At 50.4% G+C, this 21,709-nt stretch overlaps 1 protein-coding gene across 1 annotated transcript; it reads right to left on the bottom strand.

Moving 5' to 3' along the window:
* Nucleotides 1–1,386: 1,386 nt before the first annotated feature.
* Nucleotides 1,387–7,803, bottom strand: LOC119376714 (uncharacterized protein K02A2.6-like). Its single transcript, XM_037646458.1, has 2 exons — nt 6,913–7,803; nt 1,387–1,458 (listed from the first exon to the last, which is right to left on the bottom strand). The coding sequence occupies exons 1-2, from the start codon at nt 7,801–7,803 to the stop codon at nt 1,387–1,389; spliced, it is 963 nt and encodes a 320-aa protein (XP_037502386.1).
* Nucleotides 7,804–21,709: the final 13,906 nt, after the last annotated feature.

Raw genomic sequence — 21,709 nt, 5'->3', positions numbered from 1 at the left:
GCTGGAACGTGGGCAACGAGAGGTGGGCCGCATAGCCTTGGGATGCCATGGCCGCGTCGCCGTGGAGGCTATCCAGGGGGATGTCGGATGGTCTTCGTTCGAGGCTCGAGAGGCCAGCAGCAAAATCTCGTTCGAATGTCGGCTACGGACCATGAATGACAGCAGGTGGGCACGCAGGCTCTTTCGTTACATTTACATCAAGGGCATCCGCACTCAATGGAGGTCCAGAGTGATGTTCTTGAGGCGGAAATACGGCCTCCTCGACTATGTCGAAACTGGACCTGAGCGAGAGACTGCTAAAGGCATTCGTGACCGGGTTCGCGAGGCGGAGGGAGAAATGTGGCGTTCAGCCATGCTCCCCAAGACTACCCTCAACCTCTACCGGGAAAGCAAGGAAGATATTGCAACGGAGCCAGCACTGTACGACAACAGCTGTGGTGGTGCCCTCCTCTTCGAGGCTCGGGCGGGTGCGCTGCACACTCTCGACTATCGAAGCCGTTTTGATTGCGCCCCCGAGACGCGCGCGGCGGTGTGCAGGTCCTGCGGTGGCAAGCGCGAGACCATCGAGCACTTGCTCCTACGCTGTTCAAAGTTGACTCCCCCTACGGCAGAGGGCACCACTCTGCCGCAAGCCCTCGGATTTCTCGATGCGGGGGGAAACCGCTGTGGCAAAAGTGTGCGCACCACGAAAGCTCGCCTCGAAGTGTGGTGGAGGGACACAAGGCGGACACTCACGGCGGACACTCACGGCGCTGGAAGTGTGTGACCTCTGAATTCTGACGTGTCTGTGTGTGTGTGTGTTTTTTTTAACTCATGTTTTCTTTTCCTTCGTGGTTTTTTTTTTTCATATATGGCTAGGACACTTTATTGAGTCCACCCGTTGCAAAGGGTACTTGGCCACATTATCTATCTATCTATCTATCTATCTCCCGCCCTGGGAAGAATTGCATCCTTATACAATTCAAACTGTGGTACATCAGAAAACACTAAAAAAAATTCACATTCAAGTTCCGATCGAGATGGAACCTGCAATACGCTGAAGTTCAGTCCTAGGAGAACACAAACACAACCTAGGTTACACAAAATTCATTTCACCAACACCTAACACAAGTGCCAGCTTCCACTGTTCCTGAACATTCACACACGTGCGCACACACGCGGTGGGCTAGGGGCTTATGTGTCCGCTGTGGGCGACGTGACCCAGGCCCTGCAGGAAAACTTTGCGTGCTGCGGCTATCGGGAGCAGACTTCGAAGACCCATTCGCATCACTTCCCTCCCCCGTGTTGGAATTCGGTGCATTGACTGTAGGTGAGGAGGAATATTCAGGACTTTCCTCCTGAAGTCCCAACGGGTGATACTGGTTCGCAGGCAATTGAAGCTGCGCTTCAGTAGACGTAGAGTCGCACTGGACAGCAGGGCCTAGAGTCGCACTGGACAGCAGGGCCACCGCGAATGGCCTGCGCAGGCAACACCTGGCTGTTGATGTGCAATCTTGAACGCGGCCGCCGACGATGACGTCGTCGTCCTGGAGCCGGCGCAGCTCGCTGGCGTCCTTCTGCCGTAGCGCCAGAGGCAGTCGACGCAGCTTGGAAGACACTGGCACGATGTGCTGTCGCCTCTTGGCCCGGCCAGGCAGGTGCTTGAACCCCGGGGGTACAGCTACAGGAAGCTGCGAGGAAATTGGTGTAGCCAGACGACACGTCAACGTTGCACCGTCGATCAGGAGTCCCAATTGCTGGATGGCGTCGAGCCCCAGCAGTGAAGTGCCGTGTCCTGTCACGTAGAAGGTGACGAAGACCCGCTTGCCTTGGTGCTGCAAGTCCGTGCGGAAATAGCCCAGTACCGGTATGCGGTGCTTCGAAAAATCCTGCAGTTGGATGGACCTTTGGAGCAGTCGGTGCTTCGAAGCGAAAAGCATGTCGAAGTCCTTCTTGGTCATTAACGATGCAGTGGCTCCGGTGTCCACCAGCAGTGACATGTGGCTATGTCCTCCGACGATAACAGGGATGCGCAAGTCCCTTGGGCTAGTCGGCGCAGCTTGCACGGACAGGACTGTGGCAGTGCCGGAGGCACGGTCTTGAACGGGGGCAACTTCCTGTACCGACGCTCGTCGCTTACGGCAGACTGCCGCGAAATGCCCTTTGATACGGCAAAATTGGCAAATTTTCTTTTTGGCCGGACAATTTCTGTAAGTCGCCAAATGCCCTAACTTGCCGCAGCGAAAACAAGGGCCGACTTGAGGCTTGGGCGCAAGCTGTTGCACTTGCTGGCAGCGAACGCAGTCTTGTACACCCGCCGTCGAGCCCGCGCAGCCATCTTGGATGCGGCCGCCCGACTTGGGGGGGAAGCCGCCGCCATATTGAGTCACATGCGGGGCCAGCGAAGCAGCCGACCCACCATTTTGAGCCGCTGCGACGCACTGGATGCTGCCGCCGTAACCGAAGTGCGAGCCGAGTAGCCGCTCATTTTCTCCGAACGCCGCGTTGGCTTTGTTGAGCGCCTCCAAGTCGCGTCCAACTTCTTCGGCTTTCTGCAGCGTAAGGGCTTCCCCGTACGACAGTAGTTTGGCCCGTACATGTTCGTTGGCGACCCCGTGAATTGCTTGGTCCCGTACTCCGTCGTCGTAAGTGGCGCCGAACTTGCATGACAGGGCCTTTTCTTTCAGCGCGGTGACGAAGTCGAGAAACGTTTCGCCGGGCAGTTGTTTGCGGCTCGTGAAAAGGTGCCGCTCGGCTAGCACGTTCGTTGACTCTGCGAAAAGCCCGTCCAGGAATTGTGGCAACGTGTCGTACTCCGTCGTCGCCGCATCTGTCGACACCGTGCCCGAGTTTGCCGCCGTCGGTGTACTGGCCGTGTGCGTAGCATTTGGGCCGCCGTGTGCTTCGAGCTGCTCCTGCGCCGCGAAGTATTTGCGCTGGCCCTCGATACCGAGCACGCTGATAAGTGCTGACGCGCGTCTTTCGTCCTCCCAGCCGCTTCCGCCGGCCGCCTTCAAGTGTACCTGGAAAATCTTTCTCCATAAATGCCATGGAATGGGAGGCCTGCCGGGCACGTCGAGGAATGGAGGGAGGTTCGCAAAAAAGAGCCGCCACGTGTGCAGGAGGTAGGCGTAGGCTCGAGCAGGAAGGTGGCGTCGTTCGGTAGCCGGAGCAGGAACAAAGGAATTGCAGGCCGACGCCTTTGTAGCGTGCAGGAAGCCAAAGCACCGACGCGCAGCAGTAAAATGTGACCAGTAGTGTAGTGTCACGTACGTCGTGCTCTTCCTGGCGTCGCCTGTCGAACCGGGTTCAGTACCTCGTTGCCATGTGTTGTGTAGGACAGGAGCGCGGCGTAACCCGCGGCGGGCCGACGGAGAGGCCGAACGATGGGAGGGCGCGCGCAGTGAGCCTCTTCGATTATTCGCTCGGGCTGCCAGACGGCAGCCAGCGGGCTGCCCGACAGCCTGCCAGACGTTCGTTTTTCTCGGACAGCTCTCGGGCAGCGCCGAAGCTCCGCCCACCTGCCCTACGGCTGCCGTAAACGCGTTCGTTTTTCCCTCTCCGGCAGCCAGCGGGCTGCCCGCGGACTCGCTCTCCTGCCAGAATGATTTTGCGCTGGCAGCACGCTGGCAGCAAGCAGACGACGCGCTCTTCTGCGTGTGTTTTTTTTTTTTTCGTCGCGTCGTCTGCTCGCGAATTCTGTGAGCAGAAGTTCGCCGCTCCGTTTGACGAGTCTTTTTCGGGTCGCTGCTTTCACGGTGGTTGAACGTGCATTTCATTTGTAGCCTGCGTCTGTCCTAACGCCACGAAATATTATTTTAAGCGAGGTGCAGACAGAAGTGCGCCCTCTCTAGAAGAACGGATGCGTTGGGCTGCACGGTGGTAATCTCGTGTATGTGATCAAAGGTAAGACGTTTCAGTGTCATGCGAATAATCTTCGTGTTGTTTACGTTTAATTCGTGTCCTCGGGCAGCGCCGAAGTTTCTTTCGGTTTTAGTAGCTCCCCTCCGATTCTGATGGTCGCGATATGCGAATGTGATAGCCGTCAAGGGCCCCGATGACGTCTGGAAGGCCGGCTTCTACCCCTTGGCGTTGATACAGCGCACAAAATGCACGCTTGCTTCGTGCGATGTCGTTGCTGTCCGGCCACTTGATCTCTCTCGCACTGATAGCATTTAGGAAGTCAAGAACACGCCGAATTTTGCCGTGCACGCTCGACCCACTCACGTCGAATTTGTCCGCAACTACATACATTGTAGTTTACGTGCCGATCAAGATAGCTTAGCCTGATCAGCACGGTCTTCTCAGCTGACAGCTTCGTTCTTCCGACTCTAGCCCTGCGGATAAAATGCGGACCTCTCAAATTCTTTTACAAGAGCCGCAGCTGTGCTTCTGGACAGTCGAAACATTTTTCTGAACTCCAGGTCCACATACGCTGGCACAACCATCTCGATGTATAACGGAATACGGTGCCGATCCTACCTCATTCGCCGGGCCAACAACAGGCTGATGGTGCGATGCTCCACGTCACCGCTTTCCTCTTCAATCGCATCGTAAGCGTGTAGCAGTTCTGCGATTGCTTGTAGCAGCACAACGAACTCGTCTGCCGAAGCCGCTGTGTCTACAGGGCGAAGATGTAGCAGACGACACAGAGCTCGCTGCGCTAGCGTGACGATGATGATGATGCTGTGGCGGCAGCCCTCGGGCTGCCCGACGCTTGCCCGAAAATTTTGACCATCGTCACTGTGACGCATAATGACGTCATTTCCTGTCAGAAAGGAGTCCTCGGGCTGCCGTCTGGCTGCCCGAACAGGGAAAATCGAAGAGGCCCAGTGACGACGCAGAGACCAAGCTTCGGCGAGACTGATGGGAGACTGCTCTCCCGTGTTTATTGCAGGCGGTTTTAAGGAGGGAGAAGAAAGGTTATTGGTCCGCGAGGCACGGGTCACATGACCGGCATGGCCACGCCGGATTGGTGGTAGCAAAGAGGCACGGCAGAGACTTAGCTCCCCCCAGTAGCATGAATAGAGAGCACAACAGCACTGGTGTCTCAGCATGTCACCAGGAGTCGCACAACACAACATTCTGCAGCGCTGAATGATCAGTACATAGAACTGCATGAAGCCTTTGCTTGTATAATAAAAGTGTACCACTAAAGCCCCTGCACTTCTGCAGCTGTAGATGTTTCATCACTTCGTTCACAATAGTTCGCAAACTGTAGCTTGATTTTAACATAGCCTTTCCCAACTATCAGTGAGGTTGGCGCTGCCACGAGAACTTTATCATTTTTCAAACTTCCCAGCGTTTGCGCTAAGCATGCTTCATCAGACTGCCTAAAATTAAACGAGAAACATTTCTTTTTTTGTGTATTGATCCGAAATCTTACAGATATTATTGGCAATACAGCTAAGCCTGGATATAACGAAATTGACAAAACATTCGTAACAAACAGGTTTTTGTTATATCCAGTTTCAGCATGAAAATTCGGAAAAGAAACGCACAAATTAAACACAAGGGAAATTGAAGGCAGAGCTCACTCAAAACATTTATTTAGCAGCAGACAACTGAGTTATTTTGCTCTATTGCTTGTTTGTGAGGGATGGCAATACTGAACGTTTGTAGGACGTCAATACAATGCTGTTCCGTCGTCGTCTAGCCATGGCCTCTGAGATTGGCTCTGGCAACGCGATATTGTGTTGACGGAGCCAATCTCTGAGGCCACGGTCTCGCGAACCCACAGCACGGCGCAAGAAGGCAAAGCACGTAATGACAGTGATGAGTCGGCCTCCGAAGATCCGTCGTTGTCATCGTAGTCACGGACTGATTCCACCAGCGCCTAATGTGACATCTCGGTAGTGACGACACAGTTGTCGGCATTAAACACAGTTGTCGACGCGACACAGTTGTCGCGTGGTTAGTGCCGCAAGGGCACGGGCACGCAAAGACTAACGTGTACACGCTGCTCGCTCGGACGAAAATGTAACCCCGACATTATTGGGGCACGAACATATATATAGGATGCACGCAGTAACAGGGGGCGCCACGCTCCAGTGGCGGCCTAATCAAAAGGCTGAATTGTGGCGACCTCTACATCTCCCCCCTTGAGAAAGTCCGATGGGAGGATGGAGGGCGCCCAACACATCACAATGTCACAAGTTCAAACGGTGCGGTGGAACAACGCGCCGGCCGTAACGTGTTCGTGTAACACCATCACTACGGTCCCTGGCTGCAGGGGAATGTTGCAAAGGCTGCCCTTGGGGGAACACAGGTTCCACGCTGTTGGCAGGCTGAGGTTCCTGAAGAACTTGCTGTGGTGGCGATCGTTGCTGTGCAGCTGTTCGCAGCAATTCCTCACCGGAGGCAGAAGGCACGAAAGGCACTAGGTGACCGCGGTTGCGCTGCAGAACACCACCTCGGTCTGTTTCAACCACGTAGCTTCTTGGCCTTTACCCCGGACTGAGGACCGTAGCTTGCATATATGGTTAGGTAGCGCACGGGGACAAAAGAAACAGAAAGGACACGACACTCGCTACATTCTGTTTCTTTTGTCCCCGTCGAAAGTGCGCTACCTAACCATATAGGCATAATGATCAGTCACCAACTAGCCCAGCTCTCAACGGTAGCTTGCACTTGGTCAGGGCGCACCCACACACGCTGACCCGTTTGGAGAGGTGGCAGGTCTCGAGCTCCGTGATGCCTATTGTAGTCGTCGGTCTGCTTACGCTTGTAGGCTACATCCTTGGCGACGACATCTTTCCTAGGCGGCCAGTTGGGACGTAGCTGGGAGTTTTGCTTCGGGACTCTGGTTCTCAGCTGACGTCCCATCAACAACTGGGCTGGACTGAAGCCATCGACTCCCGGAGTGTCCCGATAACTGAGCAGAGCGAGGTGAGGGTCTTTGGACTTCCGGAACAGGTCCTTGACTGTCCGTACCATCCTCTCTGCCTCTCCGTTTGACCGGGCGTAGTGTGGGCTACTGGTCGCATGGTTGAAGCCATAAGACGTTGCAAATGCCACATACTCTTGCGACGAGAATGGTGGGCCGTTGTCCGACCTGATGTCTTGTGGGATTCCGTGGTGTGCGAAGATGCTTTTGAGAGCATCGATGACTGCCCGAGCTGTAGTGCTTCTCAGGGTCACCACCTCGGGAAACCTCGAGTAGTAGTCCACCACCAGGAGGAACGTCTGGCCATTGAGATGGAACAAGTCCATTCCGAGAAATTCCCAGGGACGTCCAGGTAGAGCTGTGGAGACTAGGGGTTCTGCAAGGTTCACCCGGGTGGAAGCGCACTGTTCACAGTTGGTGACGAGAGAGGCGATGTCTGCTGAGATACCCGGCCACCAAACCGGCTCCCGAGCTAGGGCCTTGGTCCTGTTGACGCCCTGATGGCCTTCGTGCAACAGCGTCAAGACCACCGGCCGAAGAGATGATGGGATGACAATCCGGGGGCCTTTCAGCAGGATACCGTCGCAGACAGAGAGCTCGTCCGCCACGGAGGCGTACTTCGACACATGCAGAGGTAGCTTGGTCTTTCGTGGCCAACCCTGCTGGCAGAAGGAGATGAGGACCTTGCACTCTCCATCGGATTCTTGTGCCTGTCGTACATCTTCAGGGCTGAGTGGCAAGACTTTCGACATGCAGCCGACTACTTGTGCTGCGAAGAGTTCCACCGTGTCCGCAGGAGTGGATGCCTTGTGGGTGATACGTGATAAGGTATCTGCTGTTGCTAGCAGTTTTCCTGGCACGTGCAGCATGCGAAACTGGTACTGCATTGTCTTGAGCCGTAGTCTCTGAATACGAGGCGGCAACATATCCATTTCCATCTTGCCCAGAAGTGAAACGAGAGGCAGGTGGTCAGTCTCGACGTCGAAGGTGATGCCACGGTTCTGGGTCAACTCCTTCTCTTTTGTCAGCGTCTTCGGACTGACGGGCTTGTGTCCATGCCTCCTTGAGCATCAGCTTCGCGTTTCGGCACAGCTGATCCGAGAGGCGAAAGTCACGGAGGCCGACGACGAACCGGTCGCGTACGAGCCTTTCCTCGACAGCAGCTGACTGGTAGTTGCAGCGCTTCACCATTCTGCACAGTTCCGCGTAGTACGTGTCGACGCATTCGCCGGGTAGCTGAACACGCCTGTGGAACCGCGACGACTCGTAGAGCTCGTTGGCCGGGTGCACGAAGTGCTCAGGGAAGCGGGCGGCAACAACTTGGTACGAGGCGAGCGACTGGGCGTCGAGCGAGAACGTCTCGAGAAGCGGACGTGCCTCTGGGCCCATGCAGTACAGTAGCGAGCGTACCTGCACGTCTTCCGACGCTTTTGTCAGTCCCGAAACCGCGGTGAAGTCTTCGTAGCAGCTGAGCCATGTCGACCATGTTGCCGGGTTCGCGAAGTCGAACGATGCCGGTGGCTGAAGGTTGACGCCGTACAGTTTTGGCGGCTCGCCGGTCTCGAGGTCCATCGTGCTACCGTTCCGTCGTGGTAAGGCCTAGGGCTGGGGGGCGTTATTCCTACGCTCCGAACTTACTGTCACGCGATGTCATCCCACTTCTGACAGTCGGCTGCAGAGGCAGTCGGCTGCAGAGTGTATTCGTCCGGACTTGTATATAATGTCGAATTCTTGAACCTCAGACTCCATCGTGCGAGACGACCTGAATGTTCCTTCAAGTTAGCTAGCCAACATTAGGCGTGATGGTCACTGACAACTTTGAAGGGCCTGCCATAGAGGTAGGGGCGAAACTTTGACGTAGCCCAGAGGATGGCAAGGCATTCCTTTTCTGTTGTCTTTCTGTTTTCTGTTGGCTAGCATAACTGATAACCCTTTCAAGCCCGTCAGTCTTTTGCACAAGGACGGCACCGAGTTCTACGCTGCTTGCGTCGGTGTGTATTTCCGTATCGGCGCAATGGTCGAAATGCGCAAATATGGGTGGCGTTTAAGTTCTTGAAAGGCCACTTGCGCCGTTTCCCACCTGAATTCCACGTTATTCTTCGTGAGAAGCGCCAGTGGTTCGGCGATCCGTGAAAAGTTTTTGACGAAGCGTCTGCAGCGCATAAGCCGAGACATCGGCGCACGGCCTTCTTGTCGGTGGGCGGCGCGAAGTCGGCGATGGCAGCTGTTTTCCGCGGGTCTGGGCGCACTCCAGACTTGCTGATCACATGACCCAGAAACAAGAGCTCGTCGTCACTTTTCTGGCACTTTTCGGCACTTTTCTGGCTTCAGGGTCAGTCCAGAGGTCTTGATTGCTTGAAGTACTGCCTCAAGCCGCCTGAGATGCTCGTCGAAGGTCGAGGAAAACACGACGACGTCGTCCTTGCGGCAAACACAACGACATCGTCCAAGTACACAAGGCACGTCTGCCACTTCAATCCGGCCAATACGGTGTCCATGACGCGCTGGAACGTCGCAGGGGCCAAGCAAAAACCGAAAGGCATGACTTTGAACTCAAAGAGGCCATCGGGTGTTATAAAAGCGGTCTTTTCTCGGTCTCTTTCGTCTACTTCGATCTGCCAATAGCCGGTCTTGAGGTCCATCGACGAAAAGTATGTCTCGTTGTGAAGTCGATCCAGGGAGTCATCTATTCGTTTGAGGGGGTACACGTCCTTCTTCGTGATTTTGTTCAGGCGCCGATAATCAACGCAGAAGCGCAGTGTCCCGTCCTTCTTCTTCACTAACACCACGGACTCTTGGACGGCTGGATGATGTTGTCCCGTAGCATCTCGTCGACTTGTTTCTTTACCGGGAAACTGAAAGTCAAACTACAGCAATACGCTGATAGTGGCGAACAGAGTGTCGACCGTCGAGAAAACTGACAAGCGGTCAAGCACGTCGGCTTTTATACAGGCGCTATTGAACTTTCCAGCGATATCTCTGGTGGCGGCGTTATCTCTCGACAAAGCTGGAACATTCGCGTGCGGTGCGCAATCTTGACAAAACGATCTACTACAATAGCGAAGCTTCTCGAACACTGCTTCGCGGACATCGTCGAGCGTTATAACCGTCCTTGCTGGTCAAACCCGACTACATCAAAATAAAACAAGAAGTGGGCGTGGCAATATTAAGGGTGTCTCCCACTGCCACTTTGTTACATAGAGGTCGCAAATACATGTGCTTTTATGGAGTAACGGTAGGGAATAGAACAACTTCGTAATATCAAGGAATTCTTTGTATGGAGGTCCGTTATGGGCAGGTTTAACTGTATAAAGACTTAGTTGGTGTTTAGATTACTGCTGCTGGTGGTGCGCTGTAGTCGTTTCAATGGTGGCGACACTGTAAGGCCTGGCCACGAAACACGCAACATGCTACAGGTTTGGATGTATTCATTCCTTGGGTTCTTGGTAAAGTGAAGTGCAATAGATGGGACAGAAAACTGAGACAGACATGATGAGCGCTCACTTTTCTGTGCCGTTTATTGCACTTCACTTTACTAAGTATGTATGCATCACCGACTGGCTCAAACTTCTACTCTTCTAAAGAATACTTTGGTACTCTTTGTAAACAACACAAGTTTTGGTTTGGTTGCCGGAGATGTGAACGTAATGGACAACGCTGGTAGCGGCACCTGATGATGCAGAGCTCAACCAAAGACCCGCAAAGCTTAACATTGCAGTGATTATCCGCTTTACTGACTATCTGTAAAGTATTGAGAGTGAGGTATTAACAACTCACAGCACTCTCAATTTTGACAAGAATGGTTTTGACAAGAATGGCAGTGCAACAAAAAGAATTCGTAATATATTGTAGTTGCACAGAATACCACAAGGTGTCACTACTGACTCTGCCGCTGCGATCAACAGCTCTGGTAATGGTATCCACAAACGTTAGCAAGTCTATGGACAAACTAAAGCTCTCTACTGCCATAATTGTGCTGCATAGTGGATAGACGAGTGCTTCAGCTCTTTCCATGATGTGGTAGTGTCTGCATTGACATGTGGGATCAACGCAGTTCCACATTCTGTTGAATTAATGTCCGTGTGTGTGCTGTACATACGTGGTATTTCTATACACCAGAGCACGCCAGTCTTGCGCCCAGGCTGTTGGTGAGCTGAATGGATACTCTCGCACCCACACCACATTGCGCTGGGCCGCCAGGGAAGGCCAAGGCATGCGTGTGTTGCGCCAACTAAACATGGCAAGCTGCAACTCTGAGGCTTTGAAGTGCGAAAAAGTACCCGTTCACACCGCTTCCATGTATAAGAGCTCCTCTGGGAATTACTGCGTCGTTTGTGGATGCCAAAACAAGCAGCGCAGCGGGAGGATATTACCAATATTACTTAGCGCTGTCTGTGACGATTGCAACACTCCACGGGAATCGTGCTGGTGCCGTGTTTTCAGCTTCGCTACCAGTTTCAGCTTCGCTACCACCCCTGGTGTCATGCAAGCACACCAGTGCGACAAAGTTTCCTGTGCATGTCGCTGGGTGGAGCTAGGCCTCCGCTATACATGTTTCCCTCAACCAACCCGGCGTGGCCGTGCCAGTCATGTGACCCGTGCCTGGCTGACCAATCATCCTTCTTCCCCCTCCATAAAACCGCCTGCAATAAACGTGGGTCTCCCGCCAGTCTCTCCGAAGCTCGGTCTATGAGTCGTCACGCTACGCGCCCTCCCGTCGGTTGCGTTGCGCTCCTGCCTATACAACACATGGCGTCGATATAACAACGCGCAGCGGCGGAGGAAGCTTTTACTGGAGGAGAAAAAGTGAGACAGATTCGTCCCATTATCACTGAAAGGGTTAACTGCTTTCACATAATGGCAACCTCACCAGCTGAATATGATAAGTAACTAGGAGCATGACATATAATCCAATATAATGTCAGTACAACACAAAGAGAACATAACACACAAAACAACATAACACGTACAATGTACCGTGAATGTAGCGTCATTGACGTCCGCCTCACCAGGAGGAAGTCCTGAGGAACGAGCCGCGGAATTGCACCCACGAACCTCCTCGAGAGCTGTCCATCACTGACCATGCCAAACCTCAAAAGATTGAAAGTGCTCTACATTGGACACCGGCCTGACCTCGCTCCCACCAGTAGAGTGGCCTAGAATAGGGATAGTGTCCAAGCGCAGCGCGATTATATGGGAGGAGCGAGGACCGTAAACGTGCTGCAGAAGAAAAAGTTCAGTGATCGCAAAGATAACCAGGAGAACATAGCAGATATGCACATAGTAAGTGGCTAGCTAATGCTAACGTGTTTGCACTCTTCATATTCTTTATTTTATTTCATACGTTCGATTTGTTTTGCAAGACTGCTTCCTGTGCTAAGCTGCTTTATTATTAAGGTGAAAGCTTTAATAATAAAACATGTGAAACGGAATGTATTTGCCGGCGTATTCACCAAAATTGGCATAGAAGGGCAGGAATGAATGCTTAACGTGACTAATAGGTCATGGCATCAATAACTGGACATGCTTGCCATTTGCATAATGATAAAAAACGCACAAGGTCCTTTATGCTATCACCTAAGACAACTCAAAGGCCATCTTCTTTTTATTCATTCGATGTATTAATCCTCCGAAAGCTTTCTGCCCCCCACCTTGTTTTGCACTGCTTCCGTGAGCAGCCAACTAATCACAAAAGCAGTGCAAAGTGACGATTTAATGCGATCACGTTGCAGATTTTGGCGGTCTGTGAGGTCACAATGTCATCATCACATGATGATTTTTTGCATTACTCGTGCTTACGCAGCCGCCGACTGTCAATTTTCGCGTTTGATGAGACATCCAACGTTTTTGCCTTAATAACATGACGTGTGACGCAAACCCGCCTTCTTTAGCCAGAAATTATACTGAAGGTGTGTGGTCTGACGATTTGTCTCCGTCAGATGATGAAAACGTGGTGGTCACCAATCTCTGTCTCAACACATCGAACTTACCCATAGATTATGAAGAAGTGAGTGCATAGTTAAATGATATGTGAAAAAAAAAATATGGGAAAGAAGCAAGACAAACCAAAATAGATGAAACCATAACATTGCATCATTGTGCATGCCTCACTTCATATTATGAGCGAACACCCGAAAACAGAAGTGATTCTCAGCTCAGAGTGTCTGTGGGACAAAAGGGGCTTGCTTTACTCATCTGGCCATCTCTTTATATTTGTTAGAGATTTGAAAATCCTCTTCACATGCTCTTTCAATATCGAGAGCTTCAGCATGAAAGCGGGATGGGTGTTATTGAGCTCATCAGGAAAAAGCGGGAAATTGCGTTCGGGTGCCACGTATGTAACTACTCGTCTAATATTTTTTTTATAAAGTCTCTGAACCGCGCGAGCGCTAACTGCCATAAACCTTCAAAGTATGTGAAGTTAAGCCTCTGTACATGAGCATGAGTTGTTTGAATCTGTTTTCATTTGGTATGGTGAACCAGTGCACGCATCTCGCACAAACATTTCCTACTGATGTAAAGCGATCGATTCCTGTAGATATAAGCAAGACCGGCGCATAAGTGGCCCCAGCTGGCCCAGAAACATCCAGTCTCTATACCTCTTTCTAGGGTTTATATCTTATCGCATGCTGCATTTTTTTCAGGCTAGGTAGACAGGAGATCTCAGTGTTCGAACAATTTTCTAAAGTGATTGAAATAACCCCTTCACATTTGTAAAATGCTTACCACACTTTTGTTCAGGCAGCTGTTTAACTTGTACAGCAAGAATGCGGATATCTATATCTTTAATTTAATGATATCTGGATATCTGTAAAGCATTTTTGTATATTACGCCTTTTATGCACAAGCTTCTGAAATAAAGTTTGTTTACCTCGCACTGCTTTTCTATCAAATGTCTGAATTTAACACAAGCTCTGCGCATGGTGCACCTTGTTGCTGTACTCTTTCTCTTGTTTTCCTTACTCCTTCTTAATGCACTCTGTTCATAATAACGTAGTAGTCGAGGCTAACAAATAGTCGAACAAGGACATAGTCATATGGCTGTAAACCACTGGCGACCGTGGGTACAAAGCTCGAAGTGGTGAGCGAAGCTGTCACTACACTTAAGTGTTTCAGTTGACTGCGTGAGTAATTTACTTTTCATTACTCTTGATTCTTGCATGCATGATGATATTGCCCACTTACCCATGGGAAAAAGGTTGTGTCGTTCCTCCCTTATGCGTGTTCATTTTATGCGTTTTTACGCATGCACAGTTACACCGTTTCCGAACTTTTGCATCAGAACATAGGCCATGCTGATGCCGCCTGACACATGATTTTTTGCATTCTGTTGTTGCCCCTGCACTAACACAGTACTTAAAGATGGATAAGCTCCATTCCACACTGCATTATTAAAGTTAAGTAGACTTCAAGTGCCCAATGTAGAAAGTCAGCGCAAAAAGCTACAACGCATAGCAGACGCCCCTCGCTTTCCGCACGCTTCTCGAGTGCAGGAAGCCCACGGGTTCAGCACGGAGGTTCACTGCAAAAGGCCCATGCGGGAGCTGGCGCTTTGGACACTCACCCAGTGTTCTAGGTCACTCTACTGCCAGGCAGCGCTGCTGGCGCCATCGCGCGATCACGGCGCCACCTCTCACTCAGCGGCCTCACTATGATGTGTCCTTTGTGTTTTTTCCGCGCTCCCAGTTCGCTGAACCAAGAAAATGTGTGTACTCCTTTCTTCGTCCCCGTTTGTTATCGCGCAAGTACTACAATGAACACAGACACAGTACACACAGTCGAGCAAACAAACACGTGGCCATTTATTAACTGCTTTTACATGACGGCAAGCTTGCCAGCTGGATCTAATAAATAACTACAGAAAAAAAAAGGCGAAGCTTGCACTAAGTGGTGCAAGGCTTGAAACAGCGAAGCTGGACGATGTCTAATCGGGTTGCTTCGGGTTTTTGCTAGGCTTTAGCTAGGTGATGATAGGTTGTTTTTAGGTTGCTTCTCAGCGCACAGAGGTTCAACTTAAACCACAGACATGTCATGGATGTCCAAATTCCAGAGACAAAAACCCGCGATGAAACCGAGCGTCCGCACCTCTCGTAGATTTACCGGCATGTCGTCGTTCGTGTAGGGTTTCCATCTCTTCGGGGTCTTCTTCCCGTTCCCTAGTATTCCCTCGTTGTACATACCGCCGAAGCACTCCGTACAGATACTTCAGCGAAGCTGAAACATGCGGTCACGATGTTATCACGTGGTTAATCCCGACGGTTTAATAAAGCGTTTCTCAATTACTGGTTACGTCACTCTTACCCCTTTGAGGGATAATGGGACAAATCTGTCCCACTTTTTCTTCTTCAGTAAAAGCTTCGTCTGCCATTGCACGTTGCCATCAGCGACATGATTTTCTGCTGCAATGGGTGAGAAACATTTAGGAAGCCAAGAAAAAAATATTTCATACGTTCACAGTACGTGGTATCGGTGATACGTTGAGTCTAAATTTGTTTTGTTCTGTAGAAATTTTTTAAAACGGCTGTTCTATTGCTTGCACGATAGCTAAAGTTCTAGATTTATGGTTGTTTCTTCTTTTCTGAATTTCGAAAGCAGTAGTTCTAGCATAAAACTATAGATTTTGTTTCAAAATTGGAGCAGTATATCGGCCAGTAATCGTGTCATAATGCACTTGGAATGAAAAATGAAGCAGTTCCTTGCTGAGCCTAATTACATAACAGGCACGCGTAAATGTTTTTTTCAAGTTCGATGGGCATTATTATGTCAATAGACAGCGCTTCAAGATAAAGAAGGCACCGAAATTCATTTTAGTCCTTTCTTACAACTGTGCTACCAGTGGCATTGAGACCAAAAGCTGTGGCTAAGATGTTGTTCCTGAAATGGAGGCCCTAAAGAAAGGAATGACGAGATCGATGCTCTAGAAAGTCAGGAAGCGAAAGAGAACACGAATATACAAAGGCTAAGAGAAAAGCTAATACCTCAGACCTGGACGGAGTTCATGAATGCAGTGATTCCACTCCTGCGCCAACTGCGCCAAAGTGCGCCAAATTGTATTTACTGCGCCATCCTGATAATATCGACGAAATTTGCGCCAAACTGCGCCAAAGTCTCGGGCTTGGGGGCGTCTATCACCGGCAATCGCACCGCCGGCGCGTCAGAACATGTGCAGCTCGATCTTGGGCTGCCAATGAAGTCGCAATCATGGACCAAGAATTATTCCGCTGAATAAATAGCGCTCGCGACGTGCGTTCCGAGTAAGCCACGATGCCATGCACGGTGCCGACGCAGCTTCTGTTCTCCAAGTCGGCTGGACAGCAAAACGTGCTCTCCGCAGAGGCTCGTGACGTCTAGGCCTATCGGTAGCGAGAAAGTGCGACGGCGATTCATCGGCGGACGTCGTCTGTTCCAGAAACGCTGCTGATAGCTCGTTTCAAGCGTCGCACAGCACGTAAGGAAAGCAATGTTCAGTAATAACTACATGCGTGCTGCTAAAATGCCTGTCACTTCTCAGTGATTCCACTCCTGCGCCAACTGCGCCAAAGTGCGCCAAATTGTATTTACTGCGCCATCCTGATAATATCGACGAAAGTTGCGCCAAACTGCGCCAAAGTCTCGGGTTTGGGGCCGTCTGTCACCGGCAATCGCACGGCCGGCGCGTCAGAACATGTGCAGCTTGATCTTGGGGCTGCCAAAGTCGCAACCATGGACGAAGAATTATTCCGCTGAATAAATAGCGCTCGCGCGTGCGTCCCGAATAAGCCACGATGCCATGCACGGTGCCGACGCAGCTTCTGTTCTGCAAGTCGGCTCGACAGCAAAACGCGCTCTCCGCAGAGGCTCGTGACGTCTAGGCCTCTCGGTAGCGAGAAAGTGCGACGGCGATTCATCGGTGGACGTCGTCTGTTCTAGAAACGCTGCTGACAGCTCGTTTCAAGCGTCGCACGGCACGTAAGGAAAGCAATGTTCAGTAATAACTACATGTGTGCTGCTAAAATGTCTGTCACTTCTGTTTCCGGACATCGCGGAATGAAATCTGGGATCGCTAGCAGTATATATGTGGAGCAATATCGAATTTTCCTGGCTTCGCGTTTATGGAAGAGCACGTGAACGGTGGAAACGCGTTCACACTTTTCCTCATATATACTTTATCCAAGGATCTTCATTCGGAAGAGCTTTTTCGTAATTGCTTATACCAGCACGTCCGAGTTTAATCACTCTGCGGTAAATACCCCCTAAAAGGCCCTGCCCTTTCGAGCTCACGTGCTAGGGTTCCAATTCGAATTTTTGCTTGCTTTTGAAAATGTCATCTCATTAATAAAAGCATATATCCTGGTCGGAGCAGCCGCAAATACGCAGCTGTCAGTAGCGGGCCCGTCGCTGACGGCCCACAGTGAAGCGGCTGCCCCATGTTACACGTCCGCCCCTCGCTTTCGGTGGTCAATAGCTGACAAGTAAAAAAAGTCAGTTTCGCTTAATAAGGGCGAAGCAATGAATGCGATACCAACAAATTGTATTGTTAAACGAAGTAAGGCTAGTAGCTAACTCTTTTCGATTCGATCTTGCGTAACTCAACAAAACACTGGTTTAAGGGAATATGGCCGCTCCAGGAACCGAAGCGTTTTCTTGCTCTGAGTTCTCTAAACACGAAGTAAGCGTTGAAAGCACAGCAAGTTTACGAGCCGTCTCCTGATGCCTCGAGATGGCGCGCGCGCAAGCGACTGCGCCCTTCGAACGATGCGGTCCCCTCCCCCCCTCCCCCGCTCCCTTGGCGTCCTTTCATGCTCCTTACGAAAGACGGGCGGGGCGTTTCCTCTCTGTTTGATGAGCAATCGATGGCAGGCCCGCACGCGGGAAGATGTTATCTCATGCGCTGTCCGTGCGACGGAGACAGATGGCCGGCTAGCTTAATCTCCGCTTCAGCCGCGTTCGTCGCCAGCGCTCGCGAGCTTTTACCCGCGGCTAGAATGCGCATGGTGATGTTATTAATTTGGTCTTTATACAGAAAATTATGGCAATGGCGACGGCAAAAATCCGCGGAGAGCGTCCATATAATTGTTATCACAATAAACATTTAAAAAAAGTTGAGGAGCCATTTCACTCTGTGAAGTGGATGATAAGCGAAGCTGTTTCGCGCATGGCAAGGAGGTGACATGGTGGAGGACAGTTTGGTATGTAAGGCCAGGTTGTTAACGTTCAATACGCAATATTAATGCGAAAGCATCAGATGCTTTATCAAACACAAAAATTGACCGTCGGCGGCGTCAATCCATTGATGCAAAAAATAATCATGTGATGGCGTCATCATCACGTCATAGAGATCGTCAAAACTTGTGACGTCATCATGGCGTCATATGTCGTGATGTCACATGATGACGCCATCACGACATCGTCGCTTTACACTGCTTCCGTAATCGGTGCGCCGATCATGGAGCTAGCGCAAAACCAGGTGAGGTGCAGATAGCTTGCAGAGAAGGAGGGGGAGGATCAACCCGTCGATTGAGAAGAAAAAGAACCTGGCTTTCGCCTTGGAGTTTTCTTAGGGGAATGCATTAGGGACAGTGTGCCTCTTTGCCATTGAGGCACTGCTGTACATCACGGCGTTTGTCTACAATGTCTGCTGATAACCACATGGATGTATTTAGAGTGTTATTTCATAAAGTGCAATTTTATTGATCTGGTATTCTGTTTATTTGCTAGTGTCGAAAATAATCGCTGAATAGGTTAATTCAGAACACTCAACTGCATGAGCCCTTATTTTTTGATTAGCGAGTGAAGTATGGAGTTCTCCTGAGATTATTTTTTCCATGAGATTTGCAATGAATCGAAATATTTCTAGCCTTCATAAGAGCCGCATAGTAATATTCCGGTGCTTGAATGTTATTGCAATATGCTTCTGTAGTGCACTCCAGGATGTAAAATTCGCTGCTCCAGAGTGCTCCCAGATGCAAAATTATCTGCTCCAAAGTGCTCCAAGATGAAAATTTTGCTGCTCCAAAGTGCTCCAAAATGGAAATTTTGCTGCTCCAAAAATTGCTCCAAATCAGAAGTCCTCGGTAGCATCACTGACTTCTGTTTCCGGACATCGTGGAATGATATCTGGGAACGCTCGCAGTAGATATATGGGAGAATATCGAAGTTTAATTGCTTAGCGTTTATGGAAGAGCACACGAACGGTTGAAACGTGTTGACACTTTTCCTCAGATATACTTTATCCATGGATCTTCATCCAGAACAGCTTTTTCGTAATTCTTTCCGCCAGCACGTCCGAGTTTGTAATCACTCTGCGGTAATATCCCCTAAAAGGCCCTGCCCTTTCGAGCTCACGTGCTAGGGTTCCAATTCGAATTTTTTGCTTGCTTTTTAAAAATGTAATCTCATTAATAAAAGCATATATCCTGGTCGGAGCAGCCGCAAATACGCAGCTGTCAGTAGCGGGCCCGTCGCTGACGGCCCACAGTGAAGCGGCTACCCCATGTTACACGTCCGCCCCTCGCTTTCGGTGGTCAATAGCTGACGGGTAAAAAAACTCAGTTTCGCTTAAGGGCGAAGCAATGATGGCGATACCAACAAACTGTATTGTTAAACGAAGTAAGGCTAGTAGCTAACTCTTTTGGATCCGATCTCGTGTAACTCAACAAAACGCTGGTTTAAGGGAATATGGCCGCTCCAGGAACCGAAGCGTTTTCTTGCTCTGAGTTCTCTAAACGCGAAGTAAGCGTTGAGAGCACAGCAAGTTTACGAGCCGTCTCCTGATGCCTCGAGATAGCGAGCGCGCAAGCGACTGCGCCCTTCGAACGATGCGCCCCCCCCCCCTTCCGCTCCCCTGGCGTCCCGCCATGCTCCTTACGAAAGACGGGAGGGGCGTTTCCTCTCTGTTTGATGAGCATTCGACGGCAGGCCCGCACGCGGCAAGATGTTATCTCATGCGCTGTCCGTGCGACGGAGACTGACGGCCGGCTAGTTTAATCTCCGCTTCAGTTGCATTCGTCGCCAGCGCTCGCGAGCTTTTACCCGCGGCTAGAATGCACGTGGTGATGTTATTAATTTGGACTTTATACGGAAAATTACAGCAACGGCGACGGCAAAAATCCGCCGAGAGTGTCCATATAATTGCTATCGCAATAAAATTTTTAAAAAGTTGAGGAGCCATTTCACTCTTGAAGTGGATGATAAGCGAAGCTGTTTCGTGCATGGCACACAGGTGACATGGTGGAGGACAGTTTGGTATGTAAGGCCAGGCTGTTAACGTTCAATACGCAATATTAATGCGAAAGCCTTAGATGCTTTATCAAACACGAAGATTGACCGTCGGCGGCGTCAGTCGATTGATACTAAAAATAATCATCATGTGATGGCATCATCATTGCGTTATAGATCGTCAAAACTTGTGACGTCATCATGGCGTAATATATCGTCATGTCACGTGATGACGCCATCACATGACATCGTCACTTTACACTGCTTCCGTGATCGGTGCGCTGATCATGGAGCTAGCGCAAAACCAGCTGAGGTGCAGAAAGCTTGCAGAGAGAGAGGGGGAGGATCAACCCATCGATCGAGAAGAAAAAGAACCTGGCTTTCGCCTTGGGGTTGTCTTAGGGGAATGCATCAGGGACAGTGTGGCTCTTTGGCATTGAGGCACTGCTGTACATCACGGCGTTTGTCTACCATGTCTGCTGATAACCACATAGATGTATTTAGAGTGTTATTTCGTAAAGTGTAATTATCTTGATCCGATATTTTGTTTATTTGCTACTGTCGAAAATAATCGCCGAAGAGGTTAATCCAGAACACTCAACTGCATGAGCCCTTATTTTTTCATTAGCGAGTGAAATATGGAGTTCTCCTGAGCATAGGCGTGCGCAGGGTTCCCCATCAGGGGGGGCGAAGGTTCATCGCAGCGCCCCCCCCCCCCCACGCTACTAAGTCAATGTATGGGGCAGATTTGGTGCCCCCCCCCCTCTTAGGTGACTAGAAGGGTCAATGTACGGGGCAGATTTTGCACCCCCCCCTCTTAGGTGATTAGGGGGAAAGGCGCCCCCCCCTGCCCCCCCCCCCCTGTGCGCACGCCTATGCTTCTGAGATGATTTTTTTCCATGAGATTTGCAATGAATCGAAATATTTCTAGCCTTCATAAGAGCCCCATAATAGTACTCAGGTGCTTGAATGTTAATGCAAAATTATCTGCTCCAAAGTGCTCCAAGATGAAAACTTTGCTGCTCCAAAGTGCTCCAAAACGGAAATTTTGCTGCTCCAAAGTGCTCCAAGATGAAAATTTTGCTGCTCCAAAGTGCTCCAAAACGGAAATTTTGCTGCTCCAAAAATTGCTCCAAATCAGAAGTCCTCGGTAGCATCACTGTGAATGTATTTATAGGATACAGTGCATTCGGTGACACCTAACTGATGTGGCTTGCCTTGATTCATAGCCGCACTTTTGTATATGGGCAGAAATTCAGGCATAAGTGAGGTGTTCGTCCTTATCTACACCGACAGAAGAGATGGAAAGGAGCTAAAACGGTTGGTGTATGCGAAGAGCTCAGACAGACCCGCTGGCACAGTACAGCAGGCGAAGGCGCACATCGTTTACGGCAGCTGGAAATTAGTTGCGCCAGAAGGTTTTTTGCACAGTTTCTGAAGTGCCCCTCTGTACCACTTGCTTTGAGCGTTTTCGTGCAAGAAAATTGGCGAAAGGATTAAAGTGTGGTGCGCTCATGAGACAATGGGACAGGTGTTGTTCCACTTTTCAAAAGACACGTCATGGGTCAACGGGACACATACGTCCCTTTTTTTTCTCGTAAACTAATGGTCGTATTTTGTTGAAAATTGCTTCATACTATTTCTAAG

Source organism: Rhipicephalus sanguineus, unplaced genomic scaffold (assembly GCF_013339695.2).
Source record: "Rhipicephalus sanguineus isolate Rsan-2018 unplaced genomic scaffold, BIME_Rsan_1.4 Seq21, whole genome shotgun sequence".
Taxonomy (NCBI): domain Eukaryota; kingdom Metazoa; phylum Arthropoda; class Arachnida; order Ixodida; family Ixodidae; genus Rhipicephalus; species Rhipicephalus sanguineus.
Note: the sequence above shows the minus strand (reverse complement) of the source record. Positions and strands in the feature narration are given on the sequence as shown.

Bases quoted from the DNA above. Each gene is read 5' to 3' on its own strand.
- LOC119376714 (XM_037646458.1), bottom strand. From the start codon at position 7,803: ATGGAAATGGATATGTTGCCGCCTCGTATTCAGAGACTACGGCTCAAG. The intron at 1,459-6,912 runs GTACGGACAGTC...TTGCCTGCGCAG, and splicing joins ACGGAGAGGCAGAGAGGATG to GCCATTCGCGGTGGCCCTGC.